The sequence below is a fragment of the Somniosus microcephalus genome, chromosome 5 (genome assembly GCF_052327205.1).
Source record: "Somniosus microcephalus isolate GS21.2 chromosome 5, FLI_Smic_1.0, whole genome shotgun sequence".
In the NCBI taxonomy this organism is placed as follows: Eukaryota; Metazoa; Chordata; class Chondrichthyes; order Squaliformes; family Somniosidae; genus Somniosus; species Somniosus microcephalus.
The window spans coordinates 295,876,838-295,901,415 of record NC_140991.1 but is presented as its reverse complement, the minus strand read 5'-3'; the positions used below and the strand labels follow the sequence as shown (position 1 = coordinate 295,901,415).

The 24,578-nt window shown below is 45.9% G+C and overlaps 1 protein-coding gene across 1 annotated transcript in view; it reads left to right on the top strand.

The window, feature by feature from the left end:
- LOC147117823 (sodium-dependent neutral amino acid transporter B(0)AT1-like) overlaps positions 1–24,578 on the top strand; it is a 60,432-nt gene that overhangs the window by 27,891 nt on the left and 7,963 nt on the right. The window contains exons 8-10 of the mRNA XM_085989171.1: positions 3,068–3,224; positions 4,612–4,816; positions 18,615–18,774. Coding sequence (XP_085845297.1) covers positions 3,068–3,224; positions 4,612–4,816; positions 18,615–18,774 — 522 coding nt within the window. The remainder of the gene's footprint in view (positions 1–3,067; positions 3,225–4,611; positions 4,817–18,614; positions 18,775–24,578) is intronic.

Genomic DNA, 24,578 nt, shown 5'->3' with positions numbered 1-24,578 from the left:
GGGTCCCGACACCATCCCGCCCAAAACCCGCCTCCATGTAAGTTTCAAAGGAGGCGGGTACCCGCCCCACACTGGGACCCGCCGACCCGAAGCGGGAAGGGATTAGTGACAATTAACAGCCTGTTAACAGGTAGTTAACAGGCAGTTTTTAGCCTAATCCCTATTTTAAAGCTTGAAATATGGGATTCCCGATGGCTTCAAACCACGCCAGGTTACAGGAGTCGGGCCGTTGGGTTGAAGGACTTGGAGGGGTCGAGATGTCAGTGTTCAGGTGAGTGATGGGTGCATGAGTGCAAAGGTAAGTGTGTTTGGTGTGTCTAAAGTGTGTAAAGAAGTTTAAATTGCCTGTACTTAACTTTTTAGCCTTCCTTCCTCTAGGTTTCGGGTGTCCACCATCTAACCGGCACAGAAAGCAGAACGGCTGCGAACTGTCAAAAATGACAGCCTGCAGCTTTCAGTGCCGGAGAGATTTCTAACTGAGTCTGTGTAGAAGGACTCAGGTTAGAAGTAAGACTGTCAGTGTTTGACAGCTTCAAACAGCTGTGAAAAAATGATATTTCATCTGTCAAAATGTCTTGACAGATAAAATTTCAGTCTGTGACGTCACCTGTTGCCGGGTGGCCCTTAATTGGCCTGCTGAGCCCTCTGGGCGGGCTCAACAAGGTCAATCAAGTTAAAGTCGCGTGGATTGGCCGCATCTCGATGGAGGCGGGACTACAACCCCGAAAGTTGTATTCCCGCCTCCTTCCCGACTTCTGAGTGAAAACCACCCCCTATAGTTCTAGCAACTCTCAGTAACTTCCCTGCAAATCTGCTCCTGTGTCTCCTTCCCACTATTTGGTGGCCTATAAAACACACCCAGTAGTGTAAAAGCTCCTTTATTGTTTCTTAACTCCAACCAAATAGATTCTGTCTTTGACCCCTCAAGGACATTCTCTCTTTCTAGCACTGTAATATTTTCCTTAATCAAAACTGCTACCCTTCCTCCTTTTTTTTCCTTCCCTATCTTTCCTGAATACATTGTACTCAGGAATATTAAGCATACGTGCACATCTCATGCTGGGAACGGTAGCATAATGGTTATGTTACTGGACTAGTAATCCAGAGGCCTGGACTAACAATCCAGAGACGTGAGTTCAAATCCCACCACGGCAACTGGGGAATTTAAATTCAGTTAATTAAATAAACCTGGAATAAAAAGCTAGTATCAGTAATGGTGACCATAAAACTACCAGATTGTTGTAAAAACCCATCTGGTTCACTAATGTCCTTTAGGGAAGGAAATTACCCAATCTGCCCGATATGTGACTCCAGACCCACATCAATGTGGTTGACTCTTAACTGCCCTCTGATATGGCCTAGCCCATTGGAGACAAAGTCCTGTCTTCACACTGAGGACACCCTTCATGTCAGTAAGCATGAAAACGGCCGTCGTCACGGGACCCACCACCAGTTGACGGCTGGTGTTTTAGTGCCATTTAATGGTGCTGCGGAGTGGTCCATGGGTGCTGCGGAGTGGTCCATGGGTGCTGCGGAGTGGTCCATGGGTGCTGCGGAGTGGTCCATGGGTGCTGCGGAGTGACGCTGAGCCCACGAATTTCTAGCCCTTTGTATTTTCTATGATCCCACCTAATTCTGCATTATTTCTAACTCTAACTGTTTCTTCCAGTCCTCTGTGCACCTTGTTTCTACTTTTTAATACTACATCTTGGTGCCCAGCCCCCTGCCGAATTAGTTTAAACCCTCCCCCACAGCACTAGTTAACTTGCCCGCGAGGATATTGGACCCAGCCCTGTTCAGGTGCCACCAGTCCATCTTGACCAGCTCCCTCCTGCCACAGAAATGGTCCCAATGTCCCAGGAATCTGAAACCTTCCCTCCTGCACCATGCCTCTAATCACGCATTAACCCCTTATAAGAACATAAGAACATAAGAAATAGGAGCAGGAGTAGGCCAATTGGCCCCTCGAGCCTGCTCCGCCATTCAATAAGATCATGGCTGATCTGATCCTAACCGCCAATCCACTATGACAGGACTATCTCCTGAATCTAACAGAATTAGACACACGAAACAGGAGCAGGATCAGGCTACACGGCCCCTGGGCCCGCTCCGCTACCCACAGGGCCATGACCGATCCGCACCTAAACTCATGTCCAAATTCCTGCCCGCTCCCCGTAACCCTTAATTCCCTTTTCTTCTAGGAAACTGTCTATTTCTGTTTTAAATTTATGTAATGATGTAGCTTCGACAGCTTTTTGGGGCAGCATATTCCATGGACCTACCACCCTCTGAGTGAAGTAGTTCCTCCTCATCTCAGTTTTGAAAGAGCAGCCCCTTATTCTAAGACTATGCCCCCTAGTTCTAGTTTCACCCATCATCTGGAACATCCTCCCCGCATCCACCCGATCCAACCCCTTCACAATCTTATATGTTTCAATAAGATCGCCTCTCATTCTTCTGAACTCCAATGAGTAGAGTCCCAATCTACTCAACCTCTCCTCATATGTCCATCCCCTCATCCACGGGATTAACCGAGTGAACCTTCTTTGTACTGACTCGAGAGCAAGTATGTCTTTTCTTAAGTACGGACACCAAAACTGTACGCAGTATTCCAGGTGCGGTCTCACCAATACCTTGTACAACTGAAGCAATACCTCCCTGTTTTTATATTCTATCCCCCTAGCAATGAAAGCCAACATTCCATTGGCCTTCTTAATCACTTGCTGCACCTGCATACTCCTATTTCTACTCTCACTAGCGCGTGGCACTGGGAGTAATCCAGAGAGGACTACCTTTGAGGTCCTGTGGGGCCAGGCAGGAAGGTAAATTCCTTCTTTTTCAGGTGCAGCAAGAAGGCAGTTGGGCCTGGAGGTCATATGGCTTCTTTGCTCAGCCGGAAGCCATTAACAGCTGACTTTCTTCCCCCGTTTCTAGGCACAAGGGGGAAGGAAAATTAGCCCTCATGTTTTTAATGAGCAGAACAGATCATCAAAAATACTGTGTATTACAAAAGAATCGTGTAATTTTGATTAATGTCTTATACGGTCATTGTTTTGTTTTCTTACAGAAATATCATGAGCTTGACCAATACTTTTGATCTGCCAGAAAACAATTTGACCCAAGCGAACTATGAAGTAGTCTTACAGCACTTAAACAGTACCTCCCCAGGCACGATATCGAGCCTGGATTTGAAAACCTGTGATCTGCACGCTATACTGAGTCAGGTACATAACCGTAGCTTAGACTGTGTTTGTTCAAACTGCCTTAGCCATGAATTCTTTAAATGTCCTCAGATCCTTCCAATCCCTTTCGCGGCTACTTTCTTTGGAAGGCAGATGAAAAATGTGTACAGCCAAAACTAATTTTCATGCACTTTCTATTATTCAATATTGCAGTTCTTCCATAAGTTCAGTTTTGCTAAGTAGTTTCAAAGTATAAATGCCGAAGTACACAACGAATTCTATTTTATGTAACATTACTTTAGCCATCTTGGCCTTTTAAAAATTGTGTCGTAGGAACCAAGAATGCAAAGAATTAAGAAGCTCCACCCCCCCTCCTCGTCCCAAAAGCAAACTATAAAAAGAAATGTCTTGTGTATACACATCTATAAGTGTACATGGAATATTAGCCACTCCTCATTAATGAGAGAGCATTTTTGTCTTAACAGGTTCAGTTCCTGGAACAACATTCTAAGCTAACAAAGTTAGTGGCAGTTAATGTGACCAACTCAATGGCATCACTAAATCCTTACCCTTTAGTCAACCTCTAAATGAGGCAAAGATAGTACTCATAGCAAAGCCTGTGATCTTTTTTCTTCTGTGCTCTGTAGCACTTTTAGTGTTCCTCAAATGATCTCCATTAATTCTGCAGTGGTTGCCAATGTGCATTCACAAGATCTACAGGAAACTTTCTTTTAACCGGCACCTAAATCCGGAAATCTCTCTTAACCGGCAAAATTCAGGAGTAGGTTCAGGTAAGTTTTACTATATATTAGTGGCCGTGTAACCGGGGTTCCTCAATCTGTGGCCGTGTAACTGGGACTCCTGTACAAGTGCCGTGTAACCGGGGCTCCTGCACCTGTGGCCATGTACGGGGCTCTCGTACCTTGGGACGTATACCTCTCTGTAATCTGGACTTTTTGATCAACCGGTACCACGCCGGTCCCGTCGGTGCCGGATAAAAAAGAGTTTCCTGTATATTGGCACACACCATAATGGAGATTGAGCTACTCATGCTATTAGTCAATGCATGGACATAGGCTTTGTGCCGGAGTTGCTTAATCCGATTCTTTATCCAACCTGAAATAACAGAAAACGCTGGAAAAACTCAGCAGGCCAGGCAGCATCCGTGGAGAGAGAAACAGAGTTAACGTTTCAGGTCGAAGACCTTTCGTCAGAACTCCGGACCTTCGACCTGAAACGTTAACTCTGTTTCTCTTTCCACGGATGCTGCCTGGCCTGCTGAGTTTTTCCAGCATTTTCTGTTGTTATTTCAGATTTCCAGCATCCGCAGTATTTTGCTATCGTCTTTATCCAACCTGATTGGCACGAAATTGAGTGCTAAAGCCTGTTCCCAAACCTTTTCGACTAGCTCTACTCTCCTTTTATACAGGGTGTCGAAGGCACTGGATTGGCCTTTATCGTCTTTACTGAAGCTATTACAAAAATGCCCGTCTCTCCATTATGGTCCATTTTGTTCTTCATAATGTTATTCTGCCTTGGACTTTCTTCAATGTTTGGGAATATTGAAGGCGTGCTTGTACCGCTCGAAGATTTGCAAATCATCCCAAAGAAGTGGCCTAAGGAACTTGCTACTGGTAAACACAAACCCTCCATTTACTTATCTATTGTTTTACCTGTTAGTCTGCACTATAAAACATCTACTATTATCTCTTTTTGAGTCATGTTTACCAAATAATCTTGCGATTTAACTTAATCTTGAAAAGTAAAAGCTCTGCTTTCATTTCTATTTGGGGTTGGAACAATGTTAACAGTATCAAATATGTCCCTTATTGTGTCCACATGTTAATATCTAAAGCCAGGAATTTGCTTGGAGCTGCTCCTGCTCCACTGCCGTAACGGCTAGAAATGTGGTGGAAACCGAGGTCCCACCACACGCCCGGCAAAATTATGGCGGTGGGGCGGGGTGCCGACGAAATTCACGGCCTGAGAGTCTGCTGGAGCATACGGGTATAAGAATAAAAGAGACATTGTTCCCCCTGCTGCTATTTGATTACTTGAGCAGATGTGATCTCACTTACACCGCATTTCCCTGATATGCACTGGCTGCTCCACTGGTGGCACAGATCCTCCTGATACCTGTCCTTACACGTCTTGTTTAGAGTCAGCCGTGGCTCAGTGGGTAGCACTCTCGCCTCTGAGTCAGTAGAAGGTTGTGCGTTCAAGTCCCACTCCAGAAGACCTAAGCACAAAAATCTAGGCTGACACTCCAGTGCAGTGCTGAGGGAGCGCTGCACTGTCGGAGGTGCCGTCTTTCAGATGAGACGTTAAACTGCTCTCTCGGGTGGATGTAAAAGATCCCATGGCACTATTTCGAAGAAGAGCAGGGGAGTTATCCCCGGTGTCCTGGCCAATATTTAACTCTCAATCAACATCACTGAAACAGATTATCTGGTCATTATCACATTGCTGTCTGTGGGAGCTTGCTGTGCACAAATTGGCTGTCGCGTTTCCCACATTACAACAGTGACTACACTTCAGAAAGTACTTCATTGGCTATAAAGTGCTTTAGGGACATCCAGTGGTCGTGAAAAGCGCAAACCTTTCTTTCATTTTTAACTTGATGAAAATGCAGCAAAGTGAGGATTGTAAAGATGAATTTCAATTGCATATTAAAGGAATTATCCCTCAAAACAACTCCATCATACAGCACCAGAGAAGAATGGACATTATTCCTTTGACCAAAACATCGTCAAATCTTTTGCAGAACTGAGCAATCGAAATTCCTGCTGCAAAACGGTGATTAGGAAGAATGGGTGGTACTTTAGATTGAACACTGACCTTTCACCCCGGGACCTGGGTTCACACTGATTGGTTGAAAGCCTCCTCTATCTGTTGGCTGTAAGCGTCCGATGTGAAATTGGTGGAAATTCAGTTCAGTTCCTACTGGGCATGGAGCTGCAGCACAAAATTACACCTAATCAGCAATCTCACTCAGAAAGGCAACAAGATGGTAGGTGTGGGCATTAGGTCACACGTTTGCAGTAAGATGTTCCTCTCAGTTTACAGGTGAGTTACATCGTAGGAGCAGAGTAGAGGGAGCCTTACTCTGCACCTGGCTGTGCTATACCTGACCTGCATTCTTGTAATGAAGGTTCTGAAACATATTGATGAATTAGGAGGAAAAAATTATCTTTCTTTAGTAAACAAAATTAACTTTTCATACCAAAGCAAGCATGGTCAGGAGCAGAACGTCAACCCATTAGGAACATTAGAAACAGGAGTAGGTGATTCAGCCCCTCGAGCCTGCTCTGCAATTCAGTTCGATCTTGGCTGATCTGCACCTCAACTCCACTTACCCGCCTTACTCCATATCCCTTGATAGTCTTACCTAACAAAAAATATTATCGATCTCACTCTTGAAAGCTTCAATTGTCCTAGCATCCACAGCCTTTTGGGGAGAGAGGTTTGTGTGAAAAAGTGCCCCCTGAAAGGCCTAACTCTAATTTTAAGAATGGCCCAGAAATTCGGGTCGGGGGCTTCCCGCGGGTGCAAGCCCCCGATCTGCACTTACCTAACGTGCCGGCCATTGAGCTGTGGGCCCCCGTGGAATTCCGATCCTGGGCCTGCTCCAACAGCCGGCGCACAGTGCTTGCGTATCCCAGGGGCGCAGTTAGTTCGATGCGTCCCCTGGGATCACGTGGGCCATAGGGAGCCAATCAGAGCAGGGAATGCTTCATTTATAAATTTGACAGGAAGTGCTGTCAAACTTAGAAATACTACGGGCCCCAAAACATCACTAAATCTTCAAATACATTTTTTTATCACATTTTTTAAATAAACTATAAATTACATGAAATAACTATTTTAAACAATAATTTAAATTTTTGAAAAAAATAATTTTATTTTCTAACAGGGCTAAAAATAAACTTACCTTTCTTTAAAGTATTTAAAAATAATAAACCTGTGGAAAAAATGTTTTAATTTTAATTAATTCACCACTTACCTTGTAAAAAGCAGGCCTTGCGACTGCTTTTTAAATGTCTAACTTCTGGAGGCTTACCCTCCCGGGAAAACCTGCAAAAAAAAATAAGTTCGACGCGCACGCGCAGCCTCTCCCGTGCACGCGTTCGACCTCTTAACCCCTGCTTTCAGGGGAACGGAAGTGCCGGTTTCCCACGCATGCGCAGTGCATGCAGGAAACCGGCACTTCCATTGGGCTTACGGGTGAGTACCCCGTGCGTACTCACCCGTGGAGACCCGAAGTTCAGGGCCAAATATTATGTCCCCTTGTTCTTGATTCTGGAGGAAATAATTTTTTCCATATCTACCCTATCAAATCCTTTTAACATTTTAAACACCTCAATTAGATCACCCCTCAACCTCCGATACTCAAGACAATACAAGCCATGTTTATATGCAACCTGTCCTCACAAGTTAACTCTCTAAGCCCCAGTATTATTCTGGTGAATCTGTGATGCACCTCCTCCAAGGCCAATGCGGGATATCCTTCCTGAGCTGCGGTGCCCAGAACTGAACGCAGTACTCCAGATGTGGAGTGACCAGAGCTTTATATAACTGTAGCATAACTTCCTCCTCCTTGGATTCCAGCCTCCTTGAGATAAAAGCCAACCTTCCATTAGCCTTCTTGATTGCTTTTTGTACCTGTGTACAGGAAACTCTTTTTTATCCGGCACCGACGGGACTGGCGTGGTGCCGGTTTATCAAAAAGTCCGGATTACAGAGAGGTATAGTTAAAAGGTACGAGAGCCCCCTACACAGCAACAGATCCAGGCTTCCCTGTTGCTTAGCAACAGGTGCAGGAACCCTGGCCACAAGATCCAGGTGTCCCTGCTGCTTAGCAACAAGTGCAGGAACCCCGGTTACACAGCCACAGATCCAGGAACGGCCACTAATATGAAGTAAAACTTACCTGAACCTACTCCTGAATTTTGCCGGTTAACAGAGATTTCCGGTTATTTAGGTGCCGGTAAATCGAGAGTTTTCTGTTAGCTTTTAACGATTTGTGAACTTGGACTCCAAAATCTCTCTGCTCCTCTACAGTTCCTAGATTCTCAGCATTTAGAAAATACTCTGATTTATTTTTCTTAGGTCCAGAGTGGATGATCTCACACTTGCCCACACTGAACACCGTTTTTCACAGGTTTGCCCACTCACTCAGTCTGTCTATGTCCCATTGCAATTTCCTGCTCCGAACTGAAAAGTAAAAGTCATACATTTCTATAGCGCCTTTCATGACCACCGGATGTCTCAAAGCGCTTTACAGCCAATCAAGTACTTTTGAAGTGTAGTCACGGTTGTAATGTGGGAAAACGCAGCAGCCAATTAGCGCACAGCAAGCTTCCACACACAGCAATGTGATAATGACCAAATAATCTGTTTTTTTTAGTTATGTTGATTGAGGGATAAATATTGGCCAGGACACCGGGGATAACTTCCCTGATCTTTGAAAAATGCCATGGGATCTTTTACCTGACAAACAGGGCCTCAGTTTAACGCCTCATCCGAAAGACGGCACCTCCGACAGTGCCGCATTTCCTCAGTACTGTCAGCCTGGATTTATGTGCTCAACTCTCTGGAGTGGGGCTTGAACCCATAACCTGCTGACTCAGAGACGAGGGTGCTACCCACTTTTTAAAAATTATTAATATACTTTATTGAACATTAAGAACATTTACAACATCGTGATCATTTCATTGTATGATACAAATCAATTCCGCCGCTCTGCACAGCCATTCCGCCACCACATTTTAACATCAAAACCTGAAGTTTAATTTGTCTCCTGTAACATATATTAATCAATTGTACATTAAAAATTGATTGTAAAATACTATCTTTAAATTCCTTTCTGAATAAAACATCCACAGAACCTTATAATGATCTTTTAGCTTATATTTAAAATACTCTTTTAGATTGATTCTCCGCCCCTTAAAAAACAGAGCATTCCTTCTTTGCACAATCACGAATCTAGCCAAACTGAACATTAAATTAATTGCCGCTCCGCTAGACTCGGGCAGACTCTCCTGCAATCCCCATCTCAAAATTGAGTCCCACGGGATTCCCATCCTCACTCTTCGGTCTGCACCCAGCAAAAAAGCTTCACACAACTGTCGAACATAGTACTTAAAATCATTTAACTGTGGACATAACACCAGTGAATGGGACAGAGTCTCATCCTGTGTCCCACACACTGGACAAGTTGCCCCCTCCACTCGTCCAATCTTGCACAAGACCGTCATGGTAAAAATCCGGTTATGAGCCAATTTGAAATCCAGTTCAATCCACTCTGGACATTTAAAATTTGCCCACACTCCCTTCCAAATCCTGTTGAAGTCCAGCTGTGGGTATATACTCTGCCAAAACTCCTGACCAGCAGGTATCTTGAATCTCCATTCTCTAAATACCTCATAGAAATCTCGAGTATTACAGTTGTCAAATTGGACCAACTCTCCCCCTTTCTCCAGCAGTAAGCTTGGAAAAGCAGGACGCATTTTACTTCCTTTGGAAATTTCCGCATTTATTTCTTCCATCCAATCCTGTGGCATTGCCCTCACAATCTTCTCATACATGATCCCTATTGCTTTTTCCTCTACCTCCTGATCCTTCTCCCACACCATGTCCCTCACTATCGCTTCCGGCAACCAACCTGGAATTACCTCATATAATACATCTTTCACCGATATAATCACAGCTTTTATAAAAGCTTGATTAAATAAAACCTCTCCTTCGATGTTGACCCACCTGTTCAAAAATAAGGGCTATTCTAAAAATTCCTCAGCCCCCTTGGGCATAAACTGCACACTTTTTAAAAATTGGGCCCAAGTTTCTACAACCCCCTTATAAAACCTAGGGAGAAGTTTAATCGATTTCAAAAACATATTGGGGCAGAAATTCGGATCGGGGGCTTGCCGCGCGTGCAAGCCCCCGATCTGCACTTACCCGACGCGCCTGCCGTTCACCTCCAAGGACACCTGGAATTCCTGTTTGAAAGAGAAGAATCCCGGGCAGCGTCTGACGTCACGCCGCCCAGGAGTGCAGCCAGCGCGAAGCCTGGAGCGCGCAGTGCAACTGAGACACGCCCCTTGAGGTCTCATTTTAAAAGGACACGCCCCCAATGTTTCTCACAAGCTGCAAAGCATTTTTACATGTAGAGCAGCATTTTAAATAGGTTTTTGGTATTTTTAAGAAGCTTTTGGTAACTTTTATAAACTCTTAAAAACGTTTACATTATTTTGAAGAATCTGAAGTAGTTTTAAACAGAATTAAAGCAATTTAAAGACTTTTAAAAGCCCTGAAAGAATTTTTTTCATTCCATTTATTTATTTAGCAACGTCGTCGTCATACGTGTCTTCACACTGTTCCCTTTGGGGAACTGTATGAAGTGGTGGAAGGATTTATGGCCGTGATTAACGCTCCTTCCGTGACCGTAACCATCTTTGTACCAGCCATTAGGGCGGTTAGTCCTATGGCGGGAGGGTTTTACGGGCTCCCACAAGCTATACGAGGAGGGGGGGCCACCCACACCCACGGACACAAATATCCCACTGGATGTCAACCCAGAATTTAGAGCCGGAGCTCCGACTCCACTTGCCGGGACTGTCTGGAGCGGGGTTCGAAACCCTACCCCGTCTGGCCCAGCGGCGGGGATCCTACCGCTACGCCAAAGGCCCACTCCGATTAGCAACGTGAAATGGCTGGAATGAGCACAATTCACGGCATTAAAAGAACTCACAATTGAACTGATGATGACCTCAGCAATCTCCTCAACGAGGTGGAGGCGCAGCGCCTGCTCATCATTGGTAATGAGAAGTCCAAGGCGCCGCAAAAAGGACAGATGATAGCTTGGTCTTTCAAGTGGCAGCATAGGGCTCCAGTCACGGGGAGGGAAAAGGCGCAGGAAACGTATGGGTGTCACCTTTTGCGCGGAGTGGGCCTTTTGCGTAGCGGTAAGCATCCCCGCCGCTGGGCCAGAAGGAGTAGGGTTTCGAACCCCGCTCCAGATAGTCCCGGCAAGTGGAGTCGGAGCTCCAACTATAAATTCTGGGTGGACATCCAGCGGGATACTTGCGTCCACGGGTGTGGGTGGCCCCCCCCCTCAGATGGGTTGTGGGAGCCCGTAAAACCCTCATGCCATAGGACTAACCACCCTAATGGCTGGTGTGAAGATGGTTATGGTCACGGAAGGAGCGTTAATGTGGCCAGAAATCCTTCCACCACTTCATACAGTTCCCGAAAGGGAACAGTGTGAGGATACGTACGACGATGACCTCTTGCGCAATGCACCTCCTTGGACCCTCAGTCGCAGATGCGAGGGGGTAAATCGTGCAATTGTTAAATTTTTCATTTTATTGACATGTAAAATGTTGGCCCAGTAATTCCGTTCCAAACGCGTGAGTACGGTCGGGGTACTCACGCGTCTGGCCGGAGGAAATGCCGGTTTTCAGCATGCACAGCGCATGCGGGGAAAACCGGCATTTCCTGTCCTCTGAACGAAGGGGTTCAGAGGCACAGCGCGTGCGACTGCACAGGCAGCACGTGCGCAGTGAACTTCGTCGATTTCATTCATGGATTCAGTGAGGTTAAGTCCTTACAACTTACACATGAAAAAAGCATGAGTACAGTTGCTCCAGAGGCTGCGGAGGAAGATATATTTTATCCTGGAGCTTCTGAAAGGCAATATTTTTGTTTGGGAAAGGGAGGAAAGTTATTTTAAGAAATGCTGAGGTAAGTTTTAAAGTTTATTTTTGTTTTTTAAAACGGGTTTTCAGTACTGTAGGTAGAAGGAGCAATTGTGGCTATGTGAATTGAATTTGCTGTGTTTATTAAATGTGAAAATGACTCCAACATTTTTAAGAAAGAAACTTTTCATCAGTAATATATTCTTTTAAGTAATTATGTATGTATGTCTGTATATATTCCTTTGCGTATATGTATGTATGTATATATTCCTTTACTTATGTGTATGAATGTATGTATTTAATTATGACTTTCAGAGAAAGTAACTTATTGGAAAATCATAATTAAATACATACATTCATACACATAAGTAAAGGAATATATACGGACATACATACATAATTACTTAAAAGAATATATTACTGATGAAAAGTTTCTTTCTTAAAAATGTTGGAAATGTTACATTACTCATTTTAGAACAGTCATTTTCACATTTAATAAACACAGCAAATTCAATTCACACAGCCACAATTGCTCCTTCTACCTACAGTACTGAAAACCTGTTTAAAAAAAAAAATTAAACTTTAAAACTTACCTCAGCATTTCTTAAAATAACTTTCCTCCCTTTCCCAAACAAAAATATTCCTTTCAGAAGCTCCACAATAAAATATATCTTCCTCCGCAGCCTCTGGAGCAACTTTACACATGCTTTTTTCATGTGTAAGTTGTAAGGACTTAACCTCACTGAATCCATGAATGAAATCGATGAAGTTCACTGCGCACGCGCTGCCTGTGCAGTCGCACGTGCTGTGCCTCTGAACCCCTTCGTTCAGAGGACAGGAAATGCCGGTTTTCCCCGCATGCGCTGTGCATGCTGAAAACCGGCATTTCCTCTGGCCAGACGCGTAAGTACCCCGACCATACTCACGCGTTTGGAACGGAATTACTGGGCCAATATTGTATTCCATATCCCCTGCCCTCCTATCCCACTTCGTTTTAAAAAATGCTCAAAACAACTTTTCCAAAAACTTGTATTTGACGTCTGAGGAAATCTCTTCACCCATTTGATTCTAAAGGATTTTTTCTTCAAATCAATATCTGGGAAATTGAGTCCTCCCTGATTTCTCCGTCCAATGATGGTATTGTAAGCCACCAAGGCTGGTTTCCCGTCCCATAAAAACCTCACACAAGCCTCTCGGATGGACTTTTCCGTCCACTCAGGAATATCCTCCGCCGTCAATAAGTACCATGGCTTAGATAGCAGGAGAGCAGACACCACTGTCGCTCGTCCTTGCACTTTCAATCACCTTCTTTCCCATCTTCCCAAAATCTTTTTAATTTTCATAACCTTCGGTTCCCAATTTAATCGATCCCCTGTCTTTCTTGCACCCCCAGAACTTCCAAAACCTCCACCACCTTAACAATGGGGACAGGGGACAACCCTGTCTCACTGATCTCTGTATCGGAAAATAATTGGATAAAAAAACCATTACATTTAACACAGCTAAATATGTTTGAATAAAAAATCCTTATCCACTCAATGAAATTTCCCCCGAAACCAAATGCTTCCAAAACCTTCAATAAAAACTCATGAGAGACCCTATCAAAGGCTTTCTCTTGATCTATCTTTAATACATAAGCCTCCCTCCCACTCTCTTCCATGAGCTCTATCGCATCTCGGATTGAGACCACAGAGTCTGCGATGTCCCAGCCTATGACTCCATAGGACTGAGAGGGCAAAACTATCTGCGGCAACACCTCCTTCAAACGATTTGCCATAACCCTCGCCAAGATCTTATAATCCACATTTAATAATGTGATGGGCCTCCAATTTTTCAGGTCCCGTCTATCCCCTTTATTTTTATATAAGCTAAGCTTATGACACCTCTCTTCATAGATGGGGCCAAGCTTCCCTCAATTTTAATTTCCTTAAAAACTTCTAAGAGCAATGGACTTAAAATTTCGAAAAATTCCTTATAAAATTCTGCATTTAGTCCATTGGACCCTGGGCTTTCCCCCCCCCCCCCTTCATTCCACTTATTGCTACTTTTATTTCCGCTAATCCTACTTCTTTGTCACACATGCTTCTCTCATCCTCCTTTAAACCCTCTTCAATAAAAGCACTAACCTTCTCCATCGCCAAATTGGAAATGTCTTCTTTTGTATATAACTCTTGATAAAAGCTGCTAGCCGCCTCTAAAATCTCCCCACTTTCATGAATGATCTTCTCCCCAACCTTCAACTCTTCAATTAATAATAATCTCTGTCGCAGCTTCTCTTGCTCTAGAAAATATCCAGTGCATCTTTCACCCTCCAATGCATCTCTAGCCTTTGCACAGAGAATGGCCCCCTTGCATTTTTCAGCTTGCAATAATTCCCACTCTTCCTTTAGCACCCAGAACTTAGTCTCAGCTCCCTTATCCCCTCCGTTAACTGCTTTACAGACATCCGTAAACCTTTTGTTTATATTCTCTTCTTGACGCTGGTTAGCTGCCGCCCTCTTTTTCCCATAACGTACCGAAAAAACTTTTACCTCATATTTGAAATTGTCCCACCAAACTTCTTTCTTTCAAGAACAAAGGTTCCTTCCAAGCATTCTTTATTATATTTTAAATCCCTTCTTTATAAGCAATTTCTTTCAGGTATTGATTGTTTAAAATCCACACCCTTGAACCTATCTTAACTCTGCTGTTCCTAATTCTAAGAACCAAAGCCGAGTGGTCACTAAAAAATACTTTTTTATAATAAATCTCCATCACCTCAGAACTTAACCCTTCCCGCATTAACACAAAATCTATTCGGCTCTGTTTTAAAACATCACCAACCCAACCTGATCTGGAGAACTCCCTTTTTATGGGGTTCCGGTCCTTCCATAAGTCTCTCAAATTTAAATTTGCCATCATTTTTACAATCATCCCTCTGGAGTTATCACCCTTAAAGGTCATCTGGGCTGAAATGTCCATCCGAGATAAAAATACATTAAAATCCCCCACTATACAGGGATTTTCCACCTCTGCCACTTCAGTGAATAACCCCCAAAAAAACTCGCGACGCTTGCAATGGTCGTTCGGTGCATAGATATTAAAGAGATCACAATTAAATTCCTCCATTTTTACCCTTAGCCGTAAAAATCTCCCCTCAGCGTCCTTGTCCACCAAGGCAATGTTCTCTTTTATGGACGGACTCACCAAAACAGCCACCCCTCTACGGTTATTGTTTGCACAACTTGCAAACACCTTTCCCTTCCAAACCTTCTGAACTCTTTCTAGAATATCTTCATCCCAAAAGGTTTCTTGCAGACACAAGTCTGTGCCTTTAAAACCCTGCAACAACTGCTGCAATTTCTTCTCACCCCTCAGTCCGTTCACATTAATCGAGACCAATGTAATCATGACTCCAAAGAAGGGAAGTATGCCTGATAATCTCCCCATCATTTAATCTCTGGCCCTTCCCTCCTCTCATGCTCCTTCCCAACTTTTCGGCCAGCTGTTGCTTTTTCCTGCAGCCTCCGACTCTTTTTCACCTCCTGTTTGAACCTTCCCTGCTGTTTCAGCCTCATCCTTGCATTAAGTTTGGGCCAAGGAATTGCCCTTTCCTACACCTTCTGCCCCTCACTAACCTTTCCCTTTCCACATGGTGCCACCCCACCCCCACTTCCATGTCTCTGTCCCCTTCTAATTCCTCACTCTCAAGCTCTTCTGTAACCCTCTGTGCCTGCTCCCCGTCAGATACATAATCCTGCTCCCCGTCAGATACATCATCTCCCATAGTCTTCCTGCTATCGCTGTTTCTCCAACAGTGCCGCTCCCTTCAACCTCATCTCCACCTCTGACCCTTGCTCCCTGATCCTTCTCTCTCTCTGGGACAATGGCGCACCTATATTGCTCCCTTCTGGCGTCTTTGTCTCGCCACTCCCATCCTGCTGCCCCTTTAAGGCTCCTGCCTCTTGCACCCTCTCCTTGTCTTGCCCCCTCCTGCTCACCGAGATATCTGACTCCCCGTCTTTCTTTGGAGTAATTACATTTACCACGCACCCTGCTCCCGCCTCCTCTCCTCCCATGGACACCAGATTCTTTAGGGAGAGCTGAACCGTATTAAGGCTCAAGTCTGCACTCATCCCTTGCTGTCCGCTGCTGTCTTTGTTCTTTTCCACTGTACTTGGTGTGTTTTCCACCATCTCCATCCTGTTCTCTGCTCTGTAATTTTCTGCCTCTTCCTGTGCTCTTTTCTCCTTCAATTTACCAGCTGTGTCCTCTGACTGCTCCGCTCCTCCAGCCGTTCCACTCACACCTCCTGCTCCTTCTCCCATCTCCTCGTCACTCATAGAGCTTTCTTCTGCCTCACACTCACAGCGGGTGGGGCCTTTGTGACACACCCCATAGCTCTCCGCCTTGCACTCTGAGCGATGTGTCCAGACTCGCCGCAATTATAACAGTACAAGTCTGGACAGTTTCTTGCAAGATGGTCATGTCCAAGACAATAATAACAAACCTTCACTTGGTTATCATGCAGTACTCGAAAGTACTGCACTCCTTCCAATGTCTCGAATTTCATGCTGTACGGTAACGACTTCACCCCCTCTGGGAACCGCACCTTTACGTAACGGGTTCCATCTGCTACCTGTGTTCCTGGATAGTACCTCCTCTTTATTGCTGAGCAAATTTTAATGTCCCACAACTCCAACTTTTTGATTAGCACATCATCCTCAATATAAACTGGCAAGTTTAAGAATGAGACCACCACCTCTTCCGAATATAGCAGAGATACCTCCAAGAACTTATCGCCAACTTTCAGACTGAGTAAAAGTCTTTCCACCTCCTCTCGGCCACTGACTGTCACCTCGAACCCAACATTCGGCTTTGGTCGGCAGGCAAAGCAGCTTCCCTCGCCACAGTCCTCATGTATCGCCTGGATAATATCCCAAGCTCGTATCTCCTTATCCTCGCACTGAACCACCACTGTGTTTTCTTTTCCAAACCTCCTGGAGTCCCGGCCCAAATCTTTGGGCCTTTTTCTTTTCCTTCCAACCACAGTTTCTTCCCTAATTAAATTAATCTTGGGAGCATTGTCCTCTGAGGGACCCGGCACTCCGGACCCCCCTCAGCAGCCATCTGGCTGTTTTTTATGGGCCAAAAAGGCCCTGAAACCTGAAAACAAAAACCCCAAACCCCACCACCAACTTTTGACAAACTCACTCCAACTCCCTGCTGTAATCAGGCAACCAGTAACACCTGCTCACTCCTAGCCCCTCCCACCTAGAGTGTGCTGCCCACTGAGCCACGGCTGACACACTTAATCTGCGGGACGCGACAGCTGCCAATGAACTGGAAGCGGACTGCGCAGGCGTGCTGTCGGTTCGTCACGGGAGTGGGTTCGTTAAAAAAAAAATTAAATGCTGGGAGAGAGCGGGCGGTGAGGAAAAATGCTGGGAGAGAGCGGGCGGTGAGGAAAAATGCTGGGAGAGAGCGGGCGGTGAGGAAAAATGCTGGGAGAGAGCGGGCGGTGAGGAAAAATGCTGGGAGAGAGCGGGCGGTGAGGAAAAATGCTGGGAGAGAGCGGGCGGTGAGGAAAAATATCGGGAGCGAGCAGGCTCGGAGGAAAAATGCCAGGAGAGAGCAGGCTGTGAGGAAAAATGCCGGGAGGGAGCGGGCTTGGAGGAAAAATGTCAGGAGAGAGCAGGACATGAGGAAAAATGCTGGGAGAGCGCGGGTTGTGAGGAAAAATGCTGGGAGGGAGCAGGCCATGAGGAAAAATACCGGGAGGGAGCGGGCCATGAGGAAAAATACCAGGAGGGAGCGGGCCATGAGGAAAAATGCCGGGAGGGAGCGGGCCGTGAGGAAAAATGCTGGGAGGGAGCAGGCCATGAGGAAAAATGCTGGGAGGGAGTAGGCCATGAGGAAAAATGCCGTGATCGGAGAACTTTGCAGTTGTTAAAAAAAAAAACAACACTAACAAGATTCAAACTAAAACCCAGGCTAAATAATGGAGAGAAAGTTCAGCTACTTCTCTTAAATGGAGTAGGACAATTTCTTTTTGTATCTACTCGTCCCATCTGTAAATATTCAGTCGAGCCATTTTTTTGTGCTCGAGCTTCAGTTGAATGAATCTGGCGAGCTGCCAGCGCAAAACCTGCTCCTTTGAGGCAGCTCGCCGATCTGGGCGGGAAATCTGGCAGGCTGGCCTGCCGCAGCACCTGAAAGGGGAAGAGTGGGAGAGTCAGGGATGAAAGGAAGCCTATAGTGGCTGGGAAGGATTTTTGCAGCAGCATGGAAATCAAATATTGGAAGACTTTAAGGCTCAAAACACACAGGCAACTACAGTAAAAATCCCAACTTTCCCTGACTGCAACTAAGGATAACTTTAAAGTACGCTCAAAATGGCCGCCTCCTGACTTCTAGCGAGCATGTCTGGTGGGCGGGAGATGGAACTGATGGTAGCCATTGTGGATAGAGATGAGAATGGTGTCCAGGGGTCATAACTACTGACCCCTATTTTAATGTATTCATGAACCTGTTTCCAGTGGGAGTCCTGGCTGCCAGGAACGAGGCCTGCCGAAAATCAGAACAAGTGGACAATAAGCCATAAGTCGGCACTTTGGTTTCCCGCATGCGCGTTTGTTCACGCTGCTGCCCGATCTTTAGGTGGGGCAGTAGGGAGGCGAAATTCACTCCCCATTGTGTTGGAATGCAAAGGTTCTGCTAATGTGAGGAAAACAAATCCTGTTGTTCTCTCTTACAGGCCTGGTTTGTCTGGTGTGCTTTTTCATTGCTTTCATATTTGCCTTAAATTCTGGAAACTATTGGCTGGCCCTGTTTGACACCTATGCCGGCTCCATCCCTCTGCTGGTCATTGCTTTCTGTGAGATGATGGCTGTTGTGTACATTTATGGCGTCGACAGGTAAAGATACGATACTTTCACCATTTGAGTTTTGTTCCTAAAAAATATTAATTCTGTGTTAAAGGAGAATACTGCGCAGATCATTTTTAGTATAGGATGTTCTCTCCTCTCTTTACCCCCTTATTGCCTTCCCCCCTCCCCATCTACAATTTCAGAAAGAAGAATTGACTATCATCCTGTCTTCTCTCTTTCATTTATACAGTGTGAATTATTCAGTCATTCATACATAATTATCTCATACCAAGCAATGAAGCTCAGCTAACCTGTTGTAGATTGAACATGGTTCTTCAAATGATGCTAATTTTGGCAATACACTTAGGGGGAGACATTCGGTTGGTTAGCGCCTCCCGTTAGCGCCTGGCAGGGAGGGACGCTAACGGGGCACTAAGGGGTTAGCGGCCGGCAGCGATGAATGCAGTGATGCCCGTGAACTTCAGTGCTGGTTTAGTGCTGGCGCCTCTAGCGCCTCGCAAATCGTGACATCATAAAGTGCGCCGCGCCCCGTTATCGCCCCGGATGTGAAATTGCCTCCCGCCCCCCCCGCTGCTGTATCGCCAGGCCATGAACAATGCCAGGAAGAGGAGGCATTGTCACCTCGGCAGGCCACTTGGGGAGCACTAATTAAAGGGTATGGTTTTCAGGTAGGCCAACCTTTATTATTTGCACCAGTCTGGAGCCTGCTGAAAGTTTTTAATGTTTCATTGGTGCAAGATGTCCGAGCCCTCCACTTTGTGAGAGTGTTTGGGGCTGTAATGGCAGTCGCCCAGTTCGCCTTGCAAAACAGAACTGACGACAAGTAGGTTGGCCAGCATCATTGGCCCTTCCCTTTAAGCGAAGGAAGCAGCCTCTGATGCCGTTAGCAATGCGCTCCAAATTGTTCAGCGCTCGGCCGCTACCGCCCCGCTCTCGGACGTTAGCGCCCCAAGAGAAGTGGCTAGTGCCTGATTTAGTGCTCCACTTCCCTCTTGGAGTGCTACTGCTGAATATCCTGGCAGGAGAGATTCATTAGCGCCTGGCGCTACTTTTTCTACTTTTCAAAAATTAGCGCCCCAAACAGGGCAATACCGAATTTCTGGGTTGCCAACTCTGGTTGGACACATTCCTGAAGGTTTTATCACATGACCTCCTGCCGCTAACAGCCCTGCACAGTCAAACAGCCTTTCTTCCCAGTTCCAATATTTCTATATCTAGGTTTCAAAGAATATGAGAAAAACATCATTTTCTTTTAATGTCCCTATGATCTTTCTCCTGGGTTTTGCTCACATCAGTGCACAAGAGATTAATCTTTAATTCCTGGAGACTCCAGGGCAATCCTGGCGGGTTGGCAACCCTAGATACACCATGGCACTCCTGGGTTATGCAATTGAGGAAGATGAGGGGCACTCATGAATGCACTGGGATAAATTCCATCTCTGTATATCACTGTTTATCTTCCTAGTATTCTAGGTTCAGATGCTATATTTTATTAAAAAGTTAATTTGGTGATTTTGGAAATAATTATGCACAAATCTTCGAAGGTTAACAAAGCAGTTAATAAAGCATATGGGATCCTGGGCTTTATAAATAGAGGCAGAGCGTAGGCCCAGGAATTCGGGTCAGGGGCTTCCCGCGGGTGCAAGCCCCCGATCTGCACTTACCTTGCGCGCCGGCCGTTGAGCTGTGGGCCCCCGTGGAATTCCGATCCGGGGCCTGGTCCAGCAGCCGGCGCGCAGTGCTTGCGTATCCCGGGGGTGCAGTTAGTTCGATGCGTCCCCTGGGATCACGTGGGCCATGGGCAGCCAATCGGAGCAGGGAATGCTCCATTCATAAGATTGACAGGAAGAGCTGTCAAGACTTATAAATACTATGGCCCCAAAATAGCACTGAACATTCAAATAATTTTTTTAAAAACATCACATTTTTTAAATAAACTATAAATTACATGAAATAACTACCTGTATTTTAAACAATAATTTACATTTTTGAAAAAAATAATTTTATTTTCTAACTGGGCTAAAAATAAACTTACCTTGCTTTTAAAGTATTTAAAAATAATAAACCTGTGGAAAAATGTTTTAATTTTAATTAATTCACCACTTACCTTGTAAAAAGCAGGCCTTACGCCTGCTTTTTACATTTCTAAATCCTGCAGGCTTACGATCCCGGGAAAACCTGGAAAAAAAACTTAAGTTCGGTGCGCACGCGCAGCCTCTCCCGCGCACGCGTTCGACCTCTGAACCCCTGCTTTCAGGGGAACAGAAGTGCTGGTTTCCCGTGCATGCGCAGTGCATGCAGGAAACCGGCACTTCCATCGGGCCTACGGGTGAGTACCCCGTGCATACTCACTCGTGGAGACCCGAATTTCTGGGCCATTATAAAACACTAGTTTGGCCCCAGCTGGAGTATTGTGTCCAATTCTGGGCACCACACTTTAGGAAGGGCGTGAAGGCTTTGGAGAGGGTACAGAGGAGATTTACTCGAATGGTTCCAGGGATGAGGGAATACAGTTACGTGGATAGACTCAAGAAGCTGGGGTTGTTGTCCTCGGGGAAGAGAAGGCTGAGAGGAGATTTGATAGAGGTGTTTAAAAATCATGAAGGGTTTAGATAGAGTGAATAAACTGTTTCCAATGACTGAAGGGTCGATAACCAGAGGCCACAGATTTAAGCTGATTGGCAACAGAACCAGAGGCGACAGGGGGAAAAACCTTTTTACGCAACGAGTGGTTAGGATTTGGAATGCGCTGCCTGATAGGGTGGCGGACACAGATTCAATAGTAGCCTTCAAAAGGGAATTGGATAAATACTTGAAGGAGAAATAATTGCAGGGATATGGGGAAAGAGCGGGGGAGTGGGACTAACTGGATTGCTCTTCGAAAGAGCCGGTGCAGACTCGATGGGCCGAATGGCCTCCTTCTGTGCTGTACTATTCTATGATTCAGTTTCACTGCCTCTCGGACCTCCTGGGAGTCATTTTCCAAGTCCGTGGATGGGAGCTACGTCCACTGCCATTGCAAATCGGAAAAGTGCTGGCACACTGCCCATGATTTTCCATCCATTGAAATCCATCGAGTTTCCCCAGTCCATGCACAGAAATGTACCCCACCGTGTAAGATTTAAATACTTGGGCAACAAAGTGCACCACACGCATTGGCATCAATTTTAACCCCTGCTGCGTGGGAACGGTGCCTGGGAAGGGTTAAATATGAATGGACTTACCGGCTTCACAGAATCACAGAATCACAGAAACCCCACAGTGCAGATAGAGGCCATTTCGGCCCATCGAGCCTGCACCGACACATATCCCACCCGATCACCGTAACCCCTACACCAACACATATCCCACCCTATCCCCGTAACCCCACTAACACTAAGGGTCAATTTATCACAGCCAATCAACCTAACCCGCACATCTTTGGACTGTGGGAGGAAACCGGTGCACCCGGAGAAAACCCACACAAACACGGGGAGAATGTGCAAACTCCACACAGACAGTCGCCCGAGGCCGGATTCGAACCCGGGTCCCTGGCGCTGTGAGGCAACAGTGCTAACCACTATGCCACCGTGCTGTCACTCCATTCCCACCCGATACCATTTTATCTTCGCCAACTTTCAAGGCGGCCAAGGTCCCACTACAGGCAGCCGGGAGTCTCATTAATATTTAAATGTTTGGGTCCGATGAGGTCAATCGGACCCCGACATGAGGCCCTTCTGGGGAAACCTGGTGGGAGGCTGGATCGTGCCCAGATGGAGCCCAAGTAAGTCAATTTTTTTTATGTGTTGACGGTTTCCTTGTGAGCAAGGAGTGCTTCTCTGGGCTGCACTGGGAAACCAGGCTTGCCTCCCCCTTCCCTGACCATGATCACTTCCAGACCACCCCTGACCACTTACCTGATGCCAGGGTCCGTTCCATCAGGTCCCACGTGGCAGCGAAAGAAAATCGTTTGAGGTTCGTTTGTAATGTTCCTTTGTCAGTGTAATATACCTGTGGGAATATATGATTTATATTTTCACTGGCATTTGCCCACAGAAGTGTTTGGGAGGGAGGGAAGGGGATTGGATTCACTCTATTCACAGTATCACAACAAGAGCAAAAATGAAAAATCAATAAGGATGTAAATGAACCAAAACCTAATGTATTTCCTGATACTGTGAGCAATGCTTTACGTTTGACCCTCGGTGGCTATTTTAACCTTCCACTGTGATACTGCAAACAGATTGATTAGCATTAGTTCTATATCCACTGTGGTATTTGCAAATCTTTTACAGATCTTTTTAAAATAACTCACCCTGTACTTCACACTTGACTTCACAAGTTCTGTCCTTTGGTTAAAACCATTGCTATCCACTCTTGCCGATACACTTGTCGTTTGTTTTTGTTCTTTCACATTTGCTTCCAGCCAATAAAACAACAATGCCCTCCCTTTTCCCCTTCCTTTCAGGAAGGCCTTGACTCCTAACCTTTCCTGCCCACACATCTTCACCTCTGGAGAAGACCCCCAAGGATCTATCCTTAGCATCCTCCTGTTTCTCATCTACATGCTGCCTCTTGGAAACATCATTCAAAGACATGACGTCAGGTTCCACATGCACGCTGACAGCACTCAGTTCTACCTCACTACCACCTCTCTGAATCCCTCCGCTGCCGCTGTGTTGTCAGACTGCTTGTCCAACATACTGGATTAGCCATAAATTCCTCCAATTAAACATTGGGAAGACCGAAGCCATTGCCTTTGGCCCCCGCCACAAACTCCATTTCCTCACCGCCTCCATCCCCCTCCCTGGCCACTATCTTAGGCTGAACCAGACGGTTTGCAGTCTGTTCGGCATCTTATTTGATCCTCAGCTGGGCTACCGACCCTATATTCTCTCCCGTCACAAAGACCGCCTACCTCCACCTCTGTAACATCGCCGGTTTCTGCTCCTGCAATATCGCATCTGTGCTGAAACCCTTCAGACTCGACTATTCCAACGCTCTCCTGGCCGGCCTCCCAGCCCGCAACCTCCATAAACTTCAGCTCATCCAAAACCCTGCTGCCCGTGTCCTAACTTCCACCAAGTCTCAGCTGTGGCTCAGCTGGTAGCACCCTCACCTCTGAGTCCAAAGGTTGTGGGTTCAAGTCCCACTCCATGGAACTTGAGCACATAAAGCTAGGCTGACACTGAGGGAGCGCTGCACTGTCAGAGGTGCCGTCTTTCAGATGAGACATTAAACCGAGGCTCTGTCTGCCCTCTCAGGTGGGTGTAAAAGATCCCAAGGCACTGTTTCAAAGAAGAGCAGCAGAGTTCTCCCTGGTGTCCTGGGCCAATATTTAAACCTCAATCCACACAGCAAAAACAGATTGCTGTTTGTGGGACCTTGCTGTGTACAAATTAGCTGCTGTGTTTCCCGCATTACAACAATGACTACACTCCAAAAGTACTTAATTGGCTGCAAAGCACTTTGAGACATCTGGTGGTCATGAAAGGTGCTATATAAATGCAAGTTTTTCTTTTAAGTCCTGTTCATTCATCACCCCTGAGCTCGTTGACCTACATTGGCTCCCAGTCTACCACCGCCTCAAATTTAAAACTCTCATCCTTGTTTTTTAATCCCTCCATGGCCTCGTCCCTCCCTATCTCTGTAACTATCACCAGCCCTGCAATCATTCCATTCTGGTTCATGCACCCCCACTCCCTTCACCCCACCATTGGTGGCCGTGCCTTCAGCTGTATAGGCTATGGAAGTCCCTTCTTAAACCTCTCCACCTCTCTCTCCTCCTTTAAGATGCTCCTTAAAGCCTACCTCTTGGTCCAAGCTTTTAGTCACCCCTCCTAATATAGCCT